The sequence below is a fragment of the Barbus barbus genome (assembly GCF_936440315.1).
Source record: "Barbus barbus genome assembly, chromosome: 34".
Classification (NCBI taxonomy): domain Eukaryota; kingdom Metazoa; phylum Chordata; class Actinopteri; order Cypriniformes; family Cyprinidae; genus Barbus; species Barbus barbus.
The window spans coordinates 16,013,346-16,033,578 of NC_136762.1; the positions used below are offsets into that span (position 1 = coordinate 16,013,346).

General features: G+C 42.9%; 1 protein-coding gene across 1 annotated transcript in view; it reads right to left on the reverse strand.

The window, feature by feature from the left end:
- Window positions 1–815: 815 nt before the first annotated feature.
- Window positions 816–20,233, reverse strand: part of LOC306853824 (roundabout homolog 2-like) — a gene marked incomplete at both ends in the record, with an annotated part of 83,020 nt that continues 63,602 nt past the window's right edge. The window contains 15 exons of the mRNA XM_079391470.1: window positions 816–964; window positions 2,135–2,284; window positions 2,400–2,498; window positions 2,601–2,749; window positions 3,160–3,366; window positions 13,163–13,277; window positions 13,448–13,717; window positions 13,808–13,947; window positions 14,151–14,193; window positions 14,296–14,511; window positions 15,834–16,002; window positions 16,090–16,208; window positions 16,334–16,550; window positions 16,737–16,855; window positions 16,942–17,108. Of these exons, the coding sequence (XP_079247596.1) occupies window positions 816–964; window positions 2,135–2,284; window positions 2,400–2,498; window positions 2,601–2,749; window positions 3,160–3,366; window positions 13,163–13,277; window positions 13,448–13,717; window positions 13,808–13,947; window positions 14,151–14,193; window positions 14,296–14,511; window positions 15,834–16,002; window positions 16,090–16,208; window positions 16,334–16,550; window positions 16,737–16,855; window positions 16,942–17,108 (2,329 nt within the window). The remainder of the gene's footprint in view (window positions 965–2,134; window positions 2,285–2,399; window positions 2,499–2,600; window positions 2,750–3,159; window positions 3,367–13,162; window positions 13,278–13,447; window positions 13,718–13,807; window positions 13,948–14,150; window positions 14,194–14,295; window positions 14,512–15,833; window positions 16,003–16,089; window positions 16,209–16,333; window positions 16,551–16,736; window positions 16,856–16,941; window positions 17,109–20,233) is intronic.

Genomic DNA, 20,233 nt, shown 5'->3' on the forward strand with positions numbered 1-20,233 from the left:
TTAGTGGATAAAAGTGTAAAATGTATCCGTTTAAACATTTGTTATGTTGTCTATGTTCTATTGTGAATAAAATATTGGCTCATATGATTTGAAAGTCTTTTAGTTTTCATTTTATTCAAATTTAAAAAACGTCCCAACATTTTCGGAATTTGGGTTGTCATAAATACAATAAATAATAATAATAAATAATAAAAATCGCACACCTTCCGGCATGCCTTTTTCCTCACACAAAAACATTGTAAAAATATATACATACAGAGGTAGGACAACAATGGATAATTTAAAAAACTTTTCTAAAAAAAATACCTAGACAAAAATGACGAACAAAAAAACAGAGGTGAAGGACCAGAGCGTGGAGGCATATACACTGCATGGCATATGTTGCATGTAGAGTGGTGAACAACAGGACAACTTCCTCTCTTCATATCATGTTCTGAAAATAAGCAAGCCCAAAATTACATAAAATCATCATCTTGTTGCCAAGCAATCTACGTAGTTCTGGCACATTAAAGCAATAACATGCAGTATTATTCTACCTAGCTCTAACCAACAAACATATTAGTCGTATTTTTAATATTCATTGGAATATCAATACCATGGAGACCACATGAGACAACTCAGTTCTTTAAAAAAGTGGAAATGTAATCATTTGCCTGATTCATTTAGTGTGCTTCCAGCTCTGCATGCTCAGTGTCCTGGAGCTTATCGATTGTTAATTTACTGCAATGCTCCAAGGCCCCACGTGTGGCCAGTGACTAATGACTAACTTATTCAGACCATGTGCGACCAGATGAGATACACAGTCCCACATAAACTCATCTAACCTCATTTCTCCTCCTTCCTGCCCCCAAGGAACGCGAGGTTGCAGAGGATTGAGAGGCAGAGCTTCTGGAGAGGGAGCAGTGGCTGGACATATGACCGCTGGACAGCAGGTTTGCTTTGAAATACTGGATTAAATCTTCATCTGTGCAGTGAAATATACAACAGTCAAATATACAGTGAGAAACAAAAAACAACACACAGAAATGTATTTTTATATTTTATGAAGAATATGAGACGCTGCCCATGTGTGGTTCAATGGCTAATGCTGTGGGTGGTTGCCAGGTTGTTTCAAGGTGTTCCAAGTGATTTTTACTAGGAAGTTTAGGTGCAGTTTTTTTTGTTGATATCAATCACAACTACATTTTATAAGGAAGATGAGAGTGGTGCAAAACTTGCAGTCACGATACTAGTGTGTTACTATGGATGATGCTGTGGATGTTTGCCAGGGCATTGCTAAAGTGTTCAATGTCACACTAGTCCAATGTCAAGAAAGCCCAGGGTGTTCATTTGCATGTTCTCTAAAGGTTTTCATTAATAATTATTTAAATGACAAGATCTAGATTTATATTTAACACTTATTTAAAACATTAATAATTAATACTTTTATATTTAACACTTATAATTTAGGTTTACATTTAGGTTTAACGTTTATTTTATTTGAAACATTTATATTTTACATTGATATTTAAATCAAAGATTTAATAACAAAATAAATATATAACATTTTATTTCTAAATGTTTCAGGTACTGTTTTTACACAAACACATAATTGTTTAAAACCAGCCATATTTTTCTCAAACCGTTTAATAAAAAAAACTGCCCCCTTGTTTTACCACACTGATATATTTATATTTATGTATTTGATTTATAACACTAAAAATGTATTTATAACATTAATATTTATTGCTATATTTAACATTTATGTTTTAGATTTACAATTAGATTTAACATATATTTAGATTTTATGAACAACATTTATAATTATTAGTTATATTTAAGATTGCTATATTTAGGATTTAACATTTACACAAATGCATAACCTTAAACTTTTTAAAAGCTTTTGCATAAAAATTGCCATATTTTATTCAGTCTGTAACATTTTTTTTTTTTAAATTCAATAAAAATTTATATTTTAGATATACATGTAACATTTCTATTTATTTTTATATTTAAGATTTAACATATGCATTTAGATTTAAAATTTAAATATAAATAAACAATTTAGACAACACATTTAGATTTAGATTTCATAATATATATAGTGATACTTGCAATCTCTAGCTAAGGTTTTTTGCTCCCCCTTAAGTCTGACCTTGTGTGCTCCACTGTGCAGCTGTTCTGCGGTCTGATCTTCTCTCTCTGTGTTGTGGGGGCGTCCTGCTCCCACCGTTGTCCAGTGTGTCTGTCGGCTGCTTGAGTGGGTCCTCCGTTACAGGAGGGGGCTCAGGTGGAGGAGGCAGGTCTACAGACACACACAAACCAAAAGTGTGAATGATCATCTATCCACTCCATTATTATAGAAGAAAAACTGCTTTAATAACTACAATCAATAATTTATTAACTATGTGGATTCTTACTCCCTGGTTTCAACACTTCACGTCTCGCAAGGCCAACCTTTTGAGATTTCTTCTTAGGCCTGGGCTTCTGAATTGAGGACGTGAATGATGTATATTCTCCTAATAGCAGTGCAGATGAAAGTAAACAAAGATTATGTACTCCATAAATAATCATCAGCAATGTAATAAAAATAGTTATTTTTCCAGCGGTGAAGGGCCTACTTGTGCCTGTGTTGTTGGAGAACAGTTCCTCCATTTCAGCAATGTCTCTCCAAGGACCGCTGTGGTTGGGAACGCTGCCATTAAGAGACTCTGTCTTGCTTAACAGCTTTGGGTTGGAAAGAGCAAACTGTGCATTGTGTGCAGTTTTTCTGTTGAATAGACATGAGAATTTTGTTTTTTGTTAGATTTTTTCTTTTATGCCAAGTCAGATTCTAAAGCTATTGTCATGGCATCTATCTATCTATCTATCTATCTATCTATCTATCTATCTATCTATCTATCTATCTATCTATCTATCTATCTATCTATCTATCTATCTATCTATCTATCTATCTATCTATCTATCTATCATTCATTGATTATATTGAGCTGTCAAATCAACTATTGTTAGGTAACAACTTAAATTTTAGTTTGTTACACACACACACACAGCGAAAATCGCCTACTGTATAAAAAAATGCTTATTTGCATTAAAATGGCCATATTTATGATTTTTACCATTTTTAAGGTGAACTATTACTTTAATGTCGAGCCCTGATGCCTTTGTGTGTGTGTTTACCGTGGCAGCAGGTCTGGATGGTGCAGGTTTGGTGGGTACTGCTCCTCGCTGGGGGAGGGTGTGAGAGTTGCTGTGGACTGCAGGCTGTAGGTCGTGGCCCTGTTGGTTTCCTCTCCTCTCAAAGACAGAGTGGCGACATCCTCCAGACCCTCAATCAGATAAGATCTCTCAGGCAGTGGAGGACACCACTCTTCATCCTCCTCAGGGCTATTGAGACGTAAACATTAGGATTTCAGTTAAACCTAAAATATCGGTACAATACTAAAACACAAACTATGTTTAAAACAAAGCAAGAACAAAGAAACTTACACACACACACACACACACACACAGGACCCCTGATGCATCTAGCAGCGATTTCATTACACGATAAAAGACTGCGTTAAATAAAACCAGACCGTTGTACTTTGAAAAAAGTAAAAAATATATATAAAAGAGAATCCATTGTGGGTACAAAAGACAGCATTGTAAAAAAGCTTATCAAAAATTTGTCATAGCAGTTTCATCCATGGAGGTTGGTGATAAAAATATGATGTGAAAGGAAGAAAGCATTGAGGACAAAGGTTGATATGTGTGGTTCCGCTTCATTCCAACCCGTGGCTATTCTTACAGGTTCATTCTGGCAACCTGCCTCTCGGCCCCGTCTCTAACAGCCAGGACGGCTTGGCTCTAAGCGCTAACATCATTAGCCCCTGTCACTTTGAGCTGAAACATCAAATACGTTTAGATAAGACTCAATTTATCGCCCAGACTACATTTTACCATGTTGCACAGGTTCCATATTGGGTCACTTTTCCAAGAAAGAGAATTATATCCAGAAGTGTCTGTGAACTTAGAGAAAAAGTCGGATGACAGCTACTGAAAACGTACTCGGTTACTATCGTAACCTCGGTTCCCTGAGATACGGAACGAGTACTGCGTCTTGCTAAAGACGCTATGGGAAAAAGCCTTTTTTCTCCTTTACTGAAGCCTTATTCAATCACGCAGTGAAACTGCACGATCATTGGTTCGTGCAGTGTGTTAAAAACGAACCAATGTGTCGGCAGCGGAGCTGCATGAGCCTATGGCGACGGAGCCCGCCAGATCCCGCCAGAATGGGCGGGGTTATCTGGCTATATAATCGGCCGTCTGGCCATAGGATCCTCAGGTTTACTTCGACTGAAGCGACGACTGAGTCGTGCAGCTACCTGGCACGGCAAAGTACGCAGTACTCGTTCCGTATCTCAGGGAACCGAGGTTACGATAGTAACCGAGTACGTTCCCTATCGATACTCCACTCGTACTGCGTCTTGCTAAAGACGCTATGGGAACACAATTCAATCACGCCGTGCTATGGTAGAGGAACGACTGTGTAAAATACCTCCATAAGCATTCCATGCTCAGAGGGAAGTATAATAGTATACTCGGGCTAAAGCGAGCTGAGCTCGTAGGGGTCACGCTCGGCCCGGGTCATTCCATGCATTCCTCGCATACTCAGCACTTTCAGGGCTGAGATATGCAAGGAACCCATCAGAGAGCTTGAGTGCCCGTGCAGTCAAGAGTTCTCCGTTAGGGTTGTTCCCACAACGTAAGTCATACTCATCTAAGCAGATAGGACCCTGGCCTGCAAGGCCGGTACATCCAGCTTATAAAACCTTGCAAATGTGGACGGCGAGGCCCAGCCGGCCGCCGCACAAATGTCTGTAATAGACACACTGCTAGACCAGGCCCGTGACGAGGCAATGCCTCTAGTCAAATGGGCTCGTACTCCAATGGGGCATTGAAGGCCCAAGGAAGAGTAAGCCAGCGTAACGGCATCCACTATCCACTTAGAGAGTCTCTGCTTCGTGACCGGAAGCCCTTTGGCGCGGTTACCGAAGCTAACAAAGAGCTGTTCCGTGCGCCTGAAGGAGGCGGAACGCTCAAAGTAGATCCGTAGGGCTCTAACATGGCATCACAAAATTAACTCCCGGTCCTCCTCGGAGGGAGGAAGCGCGGAGAGTTTGATGACCTGAGCTCTGAACGGAGTGGAAAGTACCTTAGGTACGTATCCATGCCTTGGTTTTAGGACGACCTTGGAGTCGTTTGGCCCAAATTCCAGGCAGGCGGGGCTCACAGAGAGCGCCTGCAGGTCTCCTACTCGCTTGACTGACGCTAGTGCTAGTAGCAGAGCAGTCTTCAGCGACAGTGACCAAAGGTTTGTGGACTGGAGCGGCTCAAAAAGGAGGGCCCCTCAGGGCCCTCAGCACAGTGGGTAAGTCCCATGTAGGGACAGTAAGGGGCCGAGGCGGATTCAGCCTCTTGGCACCCCTTAGAAAACGGACGATAGCATTGTCCCTGCCCACTGATTGGCCCGCAATAGGGGCGTGGAAGGCCACTATTGCCGATACGAACACCCCGAGTGTGGAGGGAGAGCGTCCTTTATCCGGCAGTTCCTGCAGGAAGGACAGAATCACCGCCAACTCAGATGTAGGGGGGGGTCCTCACCGCGGTTTAGACACCATTTGGAGAAAACCGCCCATTTAAGGGCATAGAGGCGTCTCGTAGACGGGGCTCTAGCCTCAGAAATGGTATTTAGCACTCGCTCTGGGAGGCTGGTAGGCTCCCGTTGAGCGGCCAGAGGTGAAGCGCCCACAGTTTGGGAAGAGGGTGCCACAAACCATTCACCTGAGAGAGGAGATCTCGTCTCAGGGGCACGGACCAGGGGGCTGCGGTTAGCAACTGGGTCAGCTCTGACATCCAAGGCTGGTTCTCCCACAGGGGGGCCACCAACAAGACCTTGTGTCGTTGTTCCCTGATTCGCCTGATGACCTGAGGAATCAGAGCGATCGGAGGGTATGAATAAAGGAGGAGGTTGGGCCAGTCGTGGGCCAACGCGTCCTTGACCTTCGAATAATAGGCTGGGCAGTGAGAGTTGTCTTTGGAGGCGAAAAGGTCTACTTCGGCCTTGCCAAAGATTCTCCAGATCATTCGAACCGTCTGCGGATGGAGCATCCACTCTTCTGAGGGGACGTTGCTCCGCGATAGCATATCCGCTCCTCGGTTCAATCTGCCCGGCAAATTTGCTGCTCTCAGCGAGCGCAAGTTGAGCTGAGCCCACTCCAGAAGTCGCTCTACCATAAGGAAGAGGCGCTTCGAGGGGAGACCTCCCTGGTGATTTACGTAGGACACTACTGACATGTTGTCTGAGCGGATCAGCAAATGTCGTCCCTTTAGCTCTGGCAGGAAAAACTGGCAGGCTCGACACACTGCTAGCATTTCTAAGCAGTTGATGTGGAGGTTCTGCTCCGCCTTCGACCAAAGGTCGGTTTGCCTTCGCACAGCGCCCCCAACCCATGTTGGAGGCATCTGTTGTGACAACTTTCTTGCTGCAGACCATCCCTATGGTCACACCCTTTCTGAACCATCGTGGGTTCTTCCAGGGGACCAGGGCTGTTACACAGGCCTGGCTCACCCTGATATGTAGGCGATCATGTCGCCATGCGTGGGGTGGAACCCGTGGTTTCAACCAGCGCTGAAGGGGCCGCATGCGAAGCAGGCCCAACTGTAGCACCGGCGATGCTGTGGCCATGAGGCCCAGCATCCTCTGAAACGCTTTGACGGGGCGAGCGGTGCCGCTCTGGAAGGAGGCTGCGAGCTTTTAAATGGCCAGAGCGCGTTCCGGCGCTAGCACATCTCTCATCTGAGCTGAGTCCAAAACTGTTCCCAGAAACGACACCCGTCGGCTGGGAAACAGCGCGCTCTTGGCAAAATTGACCCTGAGCCCCAGGCATTCTAGGTGGCTGAGGAGGAGGGCTCTGTGTGAGAGTAGTTGTACCTCTGACTGGGCCAGAATGAGCCAGTCGTCGAGGTAATTGAGAATGCGGATTCCCATCTGCCTGAGAGGGGAAAGAGCCGCGTCCATGCACTTCGTAAAGTGCGTGGGGCCAGGGACAGTCCAAAGGAAAGGACCGTGTACTGATAAGCCACTCCCTCAAAGGCGAATCTCAAGAATCGTCTGTGATGGGGGGGCTATCTGGACGTGAAAGTATGCGTCTTTCAGGTCCAGGGAACAGAACCAGTCCTCTGAGCGAATTTGCGAGAGGATCTGCTTCAGTGTGATCATCCTGAACGACCTCCTCACGAGGGCGCGATTCAGGCGTCTGAGATCGAGGATGGGCCGGAGGCCGCCATCCTTCTTGGGAACGAGGAAGTAATGGTTGTAAAAGCCTGATTCGCTCTGAGCTGGAGGAAACATTTCTATGGCTCCTTTTTTCAACAGCATCATCATTTCTGAACGTAGAACGTGAGCGTTCTAGCCGTCTACAGAAGAGGAGACCACGCCGCTGAAGCGCGGGGGTCTGCGAGCGAATTGGAGTGAGTAACCTCGTTCTATTATCCGTATAACCCATTCTGACACTCCGGGGATGGCCCTCCAGGCCTTGGCCCGCGTGGCAAGGGGCTGGATAAACTCGAGTGGCAGGCCGCCAAGCGGGGACCTGAAGCTCGTGATAAGAGGGAGAGGAATGTGCTCCCTTTTGAAAATGTTTGTGTTTTATTTCCTTGCTATAACAGCGATCAGTTGTGTGGGCGCTTTTTGAAAGGGCCCAGTGTTCACAACAGTATTTACCACAAACTCATTGCCATCGGCACCCGGCGCTAAACGGGGTGTTTGGAGGCATGACAGAGGCCATTTGGGCCGTGGGCACAGCCCAGAAGCGTCAGGAGTCTGAAGCTGTCAGTTATAATCATAGTGACAACTTGCTTTTGATCTGCCTAAAAGGATCAACCACTCTTAGAAGAGGGGTATTAATTACCATTGTGTAAACACACCAGCAGATCAAAAGTGCCGCGCGCATCCTCTCAGATCCGCTCGTAGCGGACGAGGGGAGGGGCCATCTTCACTGAAGAAGGCGAGCCGAGATCAAAGAGTGAAACGCAGGGCTGCCCTGGCGTAAATTCACTCAAGCTTGATCGCGCGAACCCTGGAGCTTGCAGTTTCTTCCCCGAGATAACTGGGAGAGTAGAAACACTAGAGCAGGGGAGGCGTGGCCACCTTCATTGAAGAAAGGGACCGTGAGCGCGGCAGGGACAGACTGAAGCTTTCATAATGAAAGTAGCGCTGGCAGATCAAAGAGCTGCAAGAGGCGCTAATATTTAGTGTAAACACACTGGCAGATCAAAGACTGTATGCAGAGTGAAAAACGCGGGGCTATGCCGGCGCGAAAAATCACTCAAGCCTTTTTTTTTTTTTTTTTATCCGTCTCCTTCTCCGAGGTGACTGGGAGAAGAGAAACGCGAGAGTCGGGGCCGCCCAGTGCAGCATGTTACAATGTGCACAGAAGGATTGAGCCACTCAATGTAATGAGGCGCGCTAATCCACACGCGCTGGCAGATCAAAGCGCTGTATGCAGAGTGAAACACACGGGGCTATGCCGGCGCGAAAAATCACTCAAGCCTGAACGCCCAGCCATGCGATTTTACAGTCTTTTTCTCCGAGGTGACTGGGAGAAAATAAACGTTAGTGGGTGGCCGCCCAGCGCAGCATTTTACAATGCGCGCAGAAGGATTGAGCCACTCAATGTAATGAGGCGCGCTAATCCACACGCGCTGGCAGATCAAAGCGCTGTATGCAGAGTGAAACACACGGGGCTATGCCGGCGCGAAAAATCACTCAAACCTGATTGCTCAGCCTCACTCGCTGTTCCTGTCTCCGAGGTGACTGGGAGAAGAGAAGGGGGGAGGCGGGGCCTGCTACATAGAGGACCGCGAGCAAATCAGAGCAAAGCCCGGCTTTCGGTGAAAGCAGGCTGCCTGTGTGAGCGCAGTCTCAGTGACGCACACACATAGCTTTCCACTCCGGTCCGCCAAAGAGAATAGAGCCGCCCAATGAAGGAGGAGCTCTGATTCTCACGTGTGAACACCGGCGGATCCGAGCGCTGCAGGAAGCTCCGTGGCTCTGATGTTTCATTCTCCGAGCTTTGCTGAGAGAGGGGAAACGGGAGAGCGGAGCTGCCTCCACAGAGACGGACAGCGAGCGGGAAGAGCGAGACTCATACTCGAACGAGCTGTCTCAGTAAGCGCGCAGTCAGTGCGTGGGCGAGACCCAGACAGGCGGCACGCGCTCACTGCTCTTTTGCATCGTGCAGGATCCCCTGCACGAGCCACACTCGCTGTTGCGGCATTTGCAACAACGCCGATAAAAATGCATTTTTATAGCACTCACCGGATGGCGGCAGCGAACAGACCGGGGCTTCTGCGGGGCTGGAGCGCGGTGAAAGCGGCGTCTCAGCTGGCAGGAGGTCTCTGGCTCAGCTGCGAGGCGTGTCAACGGCGAGGCGGCTTCTTGGGATCAGCGAAGGCGAGATGTCGTCGCTGAAGGAGAAGAAATCTGAGGATCCTATGGCCAGACGGCCGATTATATAGCCAGATAACCCCGCCCATTCTGGCGGGCTCCGTCGCCATAGGCTCATGCAGCTCCGCTGCCGACACATTGGTTCGTTTTTAACACACTGCACGAACCAATGATCGTGCAGTTTCACTGCGTGATTGAATAAGGCTTCAGTAAAGGAGAAAAAAGGCTTTTTCCCATAGCGTCTTTAGCAAGACGCAGTACGAGTGGAGTATCGATAGGGAAACAGGTTTATAAGTTGATGAAATCTTCTGGAAATGGACTGACAATATCAAAATATCAAAAAGTAACATGGTATTACCGCCAGAGGTAGGTAACGAGTTATATTTACTTCGTTACATTTACCTGAGTAAATTTTTGGGGTAACTACTTTTTGAGTATATTTAAAAATGGGTACTTTTACTCTTACTCAAGTACATTTTTTAGTGAAAAACGGTACTTTTACTTCGTTACTGTGGGCGACGCTCCTCTCGTTACTTTATCTTAATGAAATGCAAATTAAAAATCCTTCAATTTATTCCAAACGCGCCGTCTACTTTTTCTCTGGGCAATGAGCGATGCCCATTCGCGAATGATTCATTCTTTTGAGTCAATTCTGTTCAAAGGCTTGATCAAACCAGTTGGCAAACTAGTGAATCGGTTCGCGAATCAGTTTAAATGATTCGTTCAGTTCGAGTCATCTGAAGCGGTTCTCACTCAGAGTTGTAACAGAAAAGAGCATTGAAGATGTGGCTTTGGATCTACAGTCAGATGAAAGCCAATCTGCAAAGGCTATGCATGGTTTGCTAGCTATGAAGATCTTTATTAGATGAACACCGCATGTGCTGCCAGTTCCACGGGTATAGATTCGATTACAGTAGATGATACCATGACATGACCAGTTTGCTGTACATGTACCTTACACATTAAATACAATGTATAATTTATTCATTAAATAAGCCATCACAGAGTATGAAATGAACACCCGTGTTAGTTCCAGTAGGAATGCCTTTGGCTAGACACAATACTGATATTTTCACAATATTTACGCTTGCAGAAATAAAGGCTACATTTGTTTAAGAGACGGAAGATGATCAGTCAATGTGCATTTGTTTCGTTATGTTCGGTAGCGGTCATGTGAGGAGTTTTCACTCTTTTCCGTGTCAGAGGTTATATATACACACACATTTATAATACATAATTAATATACTTTAAAATATAATTTAATTCAATTATGAAAATCAGAATTTTTAATCAGCTGTTATTCCAGTTTTCAGAGTCATATGATCTTTCAGAAATTGTTGTTTCACAAACCAGTGTTGTTGAAAAAACAGCATATGCTGGTTATGTATGTTTTGAAGCTGGAAAAAAAAAAAAATCTGATTTGCATCACTTAAATAAATTACATAAAGAAACATTAAAAGTATTTTGAACGGCTGTGTGTGTGTGTATATGTACTGTATGTATACATACTGTGACGAGTCGGCTGCCTCCCCCCTGTCCATCATCACCACCCCGTCCTGTATTCGCCGCCCTTCACCAGGCTCCCGACAGGAGTGGGTGTGTGAGAGAGGAGGGGCGCTGAAACAGCCAGGGCTGGCGGCGTGTGATGAGGCGCACCTGACGTGAGTAGAGCCTCATCACCGCCGCCGTTTAAACGCCGAGCGCGCCTCTCCTCGGGAGACCGGTCTCTCCCCCGTGCATGCACGCTGGTGTCCTCGTGGGTCCAGGAAGGGAGCGTCGAGGAGGACTGCCGCACCCGTTAGGCGGCTGACGGGCCAGGATGCCGGGCCGCCGAATCCCCCAGAAGCGCCGGGATGCCCGAAGATGGACGAAGCCGCGCCAGAGACGCCGCCGCCACTCGCTCCCGGCCCCGAGAGGGGAGCGCGTGCGGCCACCGGACTCCGCCCCTTCCCTGGACCCTTCCCTCCTGAACACTGCCCTCCTACATAGCCCCGCAGCACGACGAGGACACCAGATCCCTGTTTATTTTGGACACTTTTCCCCCTTTGGACACTTTATTTTAATATATTGTTTAATAAAAACCTCTCCGAGGCTTGACGCCACGCCCACTGTGTCTGTCGTTGGCTCCTCCCGCCACAATACATTTTATCTAAATATCTATATAAAAATAGACTATATTCAGTATATGAGCCAAAGTAACTAATTACTTGAGTAGTTTTTTTTATCCGATACTTTTTTACTTTTACTCAAGTAACTATTCAGACTATTACTTTTACTTGAGTAAATATTTCTTCAAGTACTTTTACTTGAGTACAGTTTTTGGGTACTCTACCCACCTCTGATTACCACAGATTTTGGACTTCTACTAAAGAGGAAAGGAAAGGAGTGTGTGGCCAAGTATGGTGACCCATACTCGGAATTTGTGCTCTGCATTTAACCCATCCAAGTGTACACACAGTAGTGAACACACACCCGGAGCAGTGGGCAGCCAATGCTGCGGCGCCCAGGGAGCTGTTGGGGGTTCGGTGCCTTGCTCAAGGGTCTCACCTCAGTTGTGGTATTGAGGGTGGAGAGAGTGTTGGTTATTCACTCCCTCCACCTACAATCCCTGCCGGACCGGAGACTCGAATCCACGACCTTTGGGTTACATGTCCGACGCTCTATCCATTAGGCCACGACTGCCCCTATGGTCGTATCATTTGATTTGTTGGACAGTTGTTGGACATTTACCATGGTATTAGCATGTTTTTTTTAACTGTACAGTACCACAATTTTTAGACATTCACTATGGTATTACGATGGTTTTATCACGTTATCATAATTTTGCACATACAAATGGTAGGCCTACATTTTTGACACCATAGTATTAACATTGGTTTTTGAACAATTACCATGTTATTTTGACATGGTACCATGCTTTTTGGATATGTACTATGATATTACCATGGTATTTTAACATGGTAACATGGTTATTTGACATTTACAATGGAATTAGCATGCTTTTTTTCAAAAAATTGTACCACAGCTTTTGGACCATGATACTTTTCAAACAAGTATCATGCTCTTCTGATATGGATCAATGGTTGTTGGAAATTTTTCATGGTATTTTAACATGGTACCATGGTCCATAGACATTTACCATGGTATTATAATGGTTTTATCACATGGTATCATAGTTTTTGAACATTTACTGTGGTATTATGATGTTTTTTTTATTGTACCACAGTTTTTGGACATACACCATAGTATTAACATTGGTTTTTGAACAAGTACCATGTTCTTTTGACATGGTACCATGAATATTTGACATTTACCACAATATTAGCATGTTTTCTTTTATTATACAACAGTTTTTAGAAACGCGGCATGGCATTACAATGGTTTTATCATGCAGTACAATGGCTTTGGACATGCACCATGGTAATACCATGATTTTTAGATACAGTATGTACCATAGTATTATGATGTTTTTGACATGGTACCAAGAGCTTGGACTGTGGTATTAAAATGGCTTTTTGAACAAGTACCATGGTCATTTGACATGATGCCATGGTTTGTGGACATTTTCCATAGTATTATCATGTTTGTTTTATTGATCATGTTGATCACAGCATGTTTTTTGTACATTTACCATAAACTACCATGCTTATCTGGACATATACAAATGTTCTGCCTTAGAATGGTTATTACCTGTGTCTTTTGTCTGTGTTTTGAACCTCCTTGTTTTGTGCTGAATGTAGGGACATCACATCAGACCAATTTGGTGAAGAGGTTTGTCCTAAAGACTTCTGCTTCATCAGTTTTGCTGTAAAATAGCATGAAACAGTCACAAGGCTAAACTCAAGCCCATCTGCATAAAATTGACATCAGCATTTGTTGCAGCACTTGTTGATCCAATCTGTCCGCATAATTCCTGCCTAATACCTAAAGGACCAATCCCTTAACCCTCATGATTGAAATCAATGTCACTCCTACCATTTTCGCCTCTTGGGTACTGAAGTTTTGCATATTCTGCTCCACTGTGGCTGGACTGAAGGCTCCACTGATCCTGGTCCTGCTCCATGCTGTAGAGGTCAGTTTTGGAGAGGACTGGAGTGCTGGTGTATGGGTCTGGACCCTGAGAGTACAGGCTGCACACATCATGCCCATCTGCATCGGCTGGGTTGATGGTACAGTATATGGCGCCTTCATTAGAGGCCGGGCTGTACTTCCCATTCTGGCTCAGATAATTTGATAATCCTGAAGCTGGAAAACAGATTAATGAGTTATAGGAGATTTGATTTGTAAGTGTGACAGTACCATAATGTAGGGGAACGCCCATGACAGAGATCTTACTGTTGTAGTATTGATCTGTGGAATCAAGCCTGCCTGCACAGCAGTTGACCGAGTCTTTTCCATTTCGAGAAAAGTTGCTGGTAGGCCACGAGTCAGCCAGCCAAGGGTAGTTACCCAAATGTGACTCCAACAAACATGGCCTATAAAGGAAATTAAATCATTTAATTTAAAATAAATTATTTTACATTAAATATAATAAAAAAGGGATAATATTATATTTCATTTTTTGTAATTATATTAATTAATAATACTAATTTTAATGTTCATTTTTGTTTATTTACTTTTTCCTGACCATTTTTCATGTTCTACCATGGGTCAATTTAAAGTCTCCTATGATACAGACCTTCCATTTATAATAGCCGACCCATCACCTCGAGAGAGAGCAACTAAAGAAACAAATATGAGAAAAAAATCATCCCAAAAGCTCTTCTGACAACATGATTTAGTCACACATTGTTAGTTTTGTGCTAGTATGGAAAGAAGGTTACCTGCAGGCGTATATGCAAAGGAAGTAGTATAGTGTCCAAGTTCTTTCCTCCTCCTATGTCTGCAGTAGATCCAGGCGCTGAAACCCATTAGAACCATCCAGGATGCTACACTAATCCCGGCGATGAAAGCTGGCTGACGGACCACCCCTGTGATCTGCTCGGATAGGCTGACACTATCATCCTTCACCACTGACAAGGACTGATCTATTGCTACTTCTGATAGAAGATATAAGGAGGAAATGGAAAAAAGTGAATGAGAGTGATTATGTGAAAATGAAAAAGACACAGAAGAGTAAATACTTCTTGTCTTATACAGGAAACATATGATCAAAATATATTTCCCCCATCATCTATCTTCAACTGACACACAGCATGAGAATCCCTAACATTTTCAATTCCTTAGCATTTTCGATTCCTTAACATAAAATAAATGCTGAGATAAGAATCTGTTAGGTGGGATAAATGTCACCATCAGAGGTGTGTGGTAAATATTTTTTACAAACCTGCCGGACAAATCCAGCTTAAACTGGCAGCTGTGTTTTTGACAGCACAAAACATGGTAGCAGGTTTAATAGATGGCCTAGCTGGTTATTAGCTGGAGCTCATTAGCATTATCGCTTCAGTTCAGTCTGGCCATTAGCTGGCCAAGATGGTTATTAGATAGTCAAAACTAGTTATTAACTAGATCAAGCATTTGGTTTTTGGCTTATTAGTTGGTCCAAGCTGGCTATAAGATAGGTCAAGCCTGTCAAAAGCTGGTGAAGATGGTCATTAGCTTGTCCAAGCAGGTTATTAACTAGCCAAAATGGTTATTAGCAGGTCTAAACTGGTTATTATTTGGATCAAGCCAGTCATTAACTGGCCAAGATGGTTATTGGTCCAAGCTGGTAACTAACTGGTCACTGCTGGTCTTAACTGGTTCAATCTGGCTGTTAGCTGGCCAAGATGGTTATTAGATAGTCAAAACTAGTTATTAGCTAGATCAAGCATTTTGTTTTTGGCTTGTTCAAGCAGGTTATTAGCTAGCCAAAATGCGTATTAGCAGGTCTAAACTGGTTAGTAGTTGGCTCAAGCCAGTCATTAGCTGACTAAGATGGTTATTAGTTCAAGCTGGTTATTGGCTGGTTTTAACTGGTTAATCTGGTTGTTAGGTGGCCAAGATGGTTATTAGCTGGATCAAGCATGTTAATACCTGGTGAAGATGGTTATTAGCAGGTCTAAAAATTGGTTGTTAGTTTTATCAAGCCAGTTATTAGCTGGCCAAAACAGTTTTTGGTCACAGCTGTTTATTATCTGGTCAGTGCTGGTTTTCAGCTGGTTCAATCTGGTCATTAACTGGCCAAGCTGGTCAAAACTGGCTATTAATTTAATCAAGCCACTCATTAGCTGGCCAACCTGGTCTTTACTAGTTTATCTAGTATGACCACCTGGTAACTGGTTTGTTGACCAGCTTAGACCAATTAGAAACCAGCTATCATGTTTCAAAAAGCAGCTACTGGTTTAAGATATTCCTGGGAAGAAATGATGGCGGTACTCACTCAGGAAGATGAAGACAGGTTGGCTATGAGCACCCACTCCTGCACTTGTCACCGCTGCGACCTGCACTCGATACATAGACTCAGGCAACAGCCCGTCCAACAGCACCCACAGCGTATCCCCATCCACACTCCTGTTGATCATCTGAGACTCGTTTCCTACACACCACACCTGTACGACCCAGAAACAGACTTCAGCCATTACTATTTTACCTAGCGGTCACTGAAAGGCTCCCCATAAAGGCTTCACCGGTCTCACCCTGTACTCTAGTATGAGCTCTTCTGGCACATCAGGGGGAGGAGGCTGCCAGGACACTCGCACGGTTGAACTGTTACTTAACTGCACCATGCTGACTCCCTGAGGAGGGCCGCTCAGCCCTAAAAGCAGAAATATGATGAGCAAATGTCAAAACATTAACATTACAGCAATAGTTTGAGGTTAAAATGAAAGTCATGCGAACTAAAAGCTAAAGACTCGAGTTGAATATCAAAATAAGTCTTGCCTTCATCAGGAGTGCGAACCACAGCTATTTCACTGTCAATCCCCTGAAACTCATTGTAATACGGTCTCATTTTGAACTCGTATTCTTTTCCTCTGTGTAGCTCTGTTAGGACAGCAGTGTGTAGGGGACCTGCTTTTAAGTCCTGGATCATCCACGCCCTCCCCACAGGCCTGTAATACAGTCTGAAACCTTCAATATAGCGAGGATGCCGGTCAAGCTGAAATAATATCAACACGTATATATGGTATCATGAGTTTCAGATCTTGTGAATGGCCATGTAATTTTGTCAGATACTGATAATAAATCCTTTATGTACTAATGTACTGATATTTACTTATTTCTCATCATTTACCGTCCCATTGAAAATGCATGTCTACATACGTACATCAAATCATATACTCACAATCCATGTGATTTGAACACTTGTAGGGCTCAAGACTTTGAGTGTCTGCAGATGAACCTTGACCCCTCCTAAATCCATCTGCACATGTGCCTGGTCTTTCCCCTGACCTTCTGGAACATCTGAAAATGTACACACACAATATTATGCTGATGTGCACAAACCATAAAAACAGCCCTCACACACACTACACCTAAACTACACTCACCTTGTGTTCGGACTGGCTCTGAGATGGGGCTGGGGTCGCTTAGGCCGTAGGAGTTGACCGCTCGGATGATGAAAAGGTACACGGTATTGGGGTAAAGTCCAGACACTGTGTGCTTCTCTAGCCTCACGAGATCAGCTACAGTCTGCCATGTGCTGCCCACTGACTGACTGGAATAAGACACATTAAATTAACACTATATTAATTCACAAAACACATCTCCAGCTTTACAATCAAAATGAATGACGTTCAAAGCCACTGACTGTACATCAACTGATTCCATATTAATGTGTCAAGTTGCAGCTTACAGTTAAGCTGATGAGCTATATTCCTATATTACATTATTAATAAATGTAATAATTTAACATTTATCTTTGCTACTGATGCCTTTTTAGAAAAGAACTAATTCATTGTGAATTGCTGCGCTTTGCGTCATGCCTAATAACATCCCTTATCCATCAGAAAAAAATCAGTGTGATGCTCATCCATACACATGAAAAGACATTATTTGAATTATGACGGTTCAATTATACAACAGAGGATACGTATTTGAATATTCAAATAATTGTTATATTAGTAATTCTGTTCGGTGTTGGGGAAGCTACTTTGAAACTGTAGCTTGTCACAAATCACAAGCTACTCATAATTGAAATATATTATACTATATTATATGTAAATGCTGTTGTTTTGAACTTTTTATTCATCATAGACTTGTTCCAGATAGAGGTTCCACAAAAAATATTAAGCAGCACAACTGTTTTTAACATTGATAATAATAGTAATTTTTCTTAGGCATCATATCAGTATATTTGAATGATTTCTGAGGGATCATGCGACACTGAAGACTGACGCAATGGCTTCTGAAAATTCAGCTTTGCCATCACAGGAATGCATTACAATTCAAAATATATTGAAATAGAAAACAGCTATTTTAAATTGTAATCATTTTTAAAAAAAATGTTTTTACTGTATTTTTTGTTCAAGTAAATGCAGCCTTGCGGAGTATAAGAAATCTTACAGAACCCAAACTTTATATGATATTTATTTAGTATGATACATAAATCTATTATTCAGTTTTCAATAGAATAACATTAACACTACATCAATTTATACTAAATATTAAATAGACAACAGTGAATAACAGTGATAAACAGCAGTAATTAACCAAATAATAATTCAAAGTGTTTTTGAACCAGTTCATTAAAATGAATGATCTGACTCTCTTAATCAGTCGGACTTTGCGAGATACAGACGTTCTAGTAGAGCCTGTTTATTCATTCCCTCAGCTTGCTCAGTTGTAAGGTGGCTGTGTACAGAATACAAACACCTGTTATTTTGCCATACTGCTACCTGTCGAAAAAATAGCATGTTACTAGAAAACCTGCAGTTTTTCAAAAACAGCTGCACTATTGTCATGCAAATGAAAAATGTAGTTAACTTCATAGCAAGTTTGTTACTCCCCAACAGATTCTAATGTCTTGAATAAAAAAGCTTCACTAGCATGCTGAATTGGACACATTGGCCTTTGTTAATGAGAAAAAATGAGCACGGAGCAGGGTGTGAAGGACAATGGAGAGGATCTGGCCTTGTCTCCATGCACCGTGAGCACATAAGGTCTGCCCAGTCGACTTCTCGCACTGTGCGCACGACCGTGACCTCTCAACAGAGCGAGCTGCACTATAAATCCGAGCGTCTTCTTAACAAGGTGTCAGAGCAGAGCTAAATAACGACTTGGCCTCTACTCTCGGCCTCCCTGCATCACCCTCCCTGCTGCTCTCCTGGCGGGACAATAATAGAGCCTTCTGTTCATCTGACCTCCACAGAGCCCAGAGGGACAAGTTCTGCTGAATTCTAACTGCAGCCCCAGGGAACATCCAGCCTGCAAGAGAGCAATGCTTCACTCTTACTTTACCATAAACTTCCATCCGCTCTGACACTCTGAATGACGTCTCCAACAAAACCGGCACTATAATGAGAACGTCTGCCACTCGCTCTACCCATCAGGCATTGGAGAGAGTGTAGAACTCCCTTCCTCATAGATTTCTTTTTAACATGTAGCAGAGCCGCAGATTTTAAATCCATGCAGGAACTGACTGAATGCATTTCCCAATACGAGATAAAGTGCAAACTTTTGCAGGAGAGGAATGTTCCAGGCTCAATGTAAGTTAAGCTGTATCGACAGCATCCGTGACAGGCTTTTGATTACCACAAAACTCAGCCTTCAGTGTGTAAACACAAGCATAAATCATATGTAATGCATACTGGGTCAGAAATGATAAGTGGCTCAGGTGAAAAAAATCCCACTGAATTTTAAAACACAGGAGAAATGCTCCATAACATGTTCCTCTGTTTTTCTCGTTTGTAACATCTAATATAGTTCTTAATATTTTATTCTAGGCCTAGTTATACACAACATGACAGAAAATATGAGTAAATATTGATTTTGTTTTATTGGTGACACCCTAAAATCCAATTATAAAATATATAAAAAGATGACATGGCATTATTTTATATCGTTAGAAATAAACAACCCCATAAAGGTGAAAAAAATGCCCCTGAAAATCAAACACAGGGGGCCAATATTGCCTCTTAATGGAAAATTGGATTTCTGACACTGAAAGTGTGTATAGTAATGCATTACAACAGAAGTCTATAGGGCAAAGCCCTGCACTGGAGTAAACCTTGTAACTTTCTCATGATGTGTATAAACATCCAGGAGGGGTTGTTCATATTGAGGAAAAACACACAGGAATAACATCCAGACGTTTATCCACTTAGAAAAGTAGTGCCACCTCAAAACGCTGATTTAGGTAAAATACCAGCTCAAATTATACATATATTTTACTAAATTATACTTTATTTAACTAAAATTAAAGCTGTATGTTTATACTTTTAAGCCTTCCAAAATGCTTGTTCCATAAATCAGAAGTCTTCAACTTTTTCAGGCTAAAGACTTCTTGGTAGAAGTTTGTAGAAGAAAAATAAACAACTAAACTAAACTACAACATAAACTAAACCTACAGTATAATAAAGTGTATGGTACCACATTTATGGATTTAATACACACAAATGACACGAGGGTGGAATATTAAAATTCCAATAAAAATATGATTTTTTGGCAAAAATTTATGCTGTTCGCATTAACAGCCAAAATAATCAAAAAACAAAAATACAAAAATGTTCCAAAGGATGCACAAGGTTATTGATGTATACACTTTAAACCCTTTGGTGACACTTTACAAAAAGATCCCATCCCATTAACCTTAGCTAATGCATTAACTAATATTAACTAACT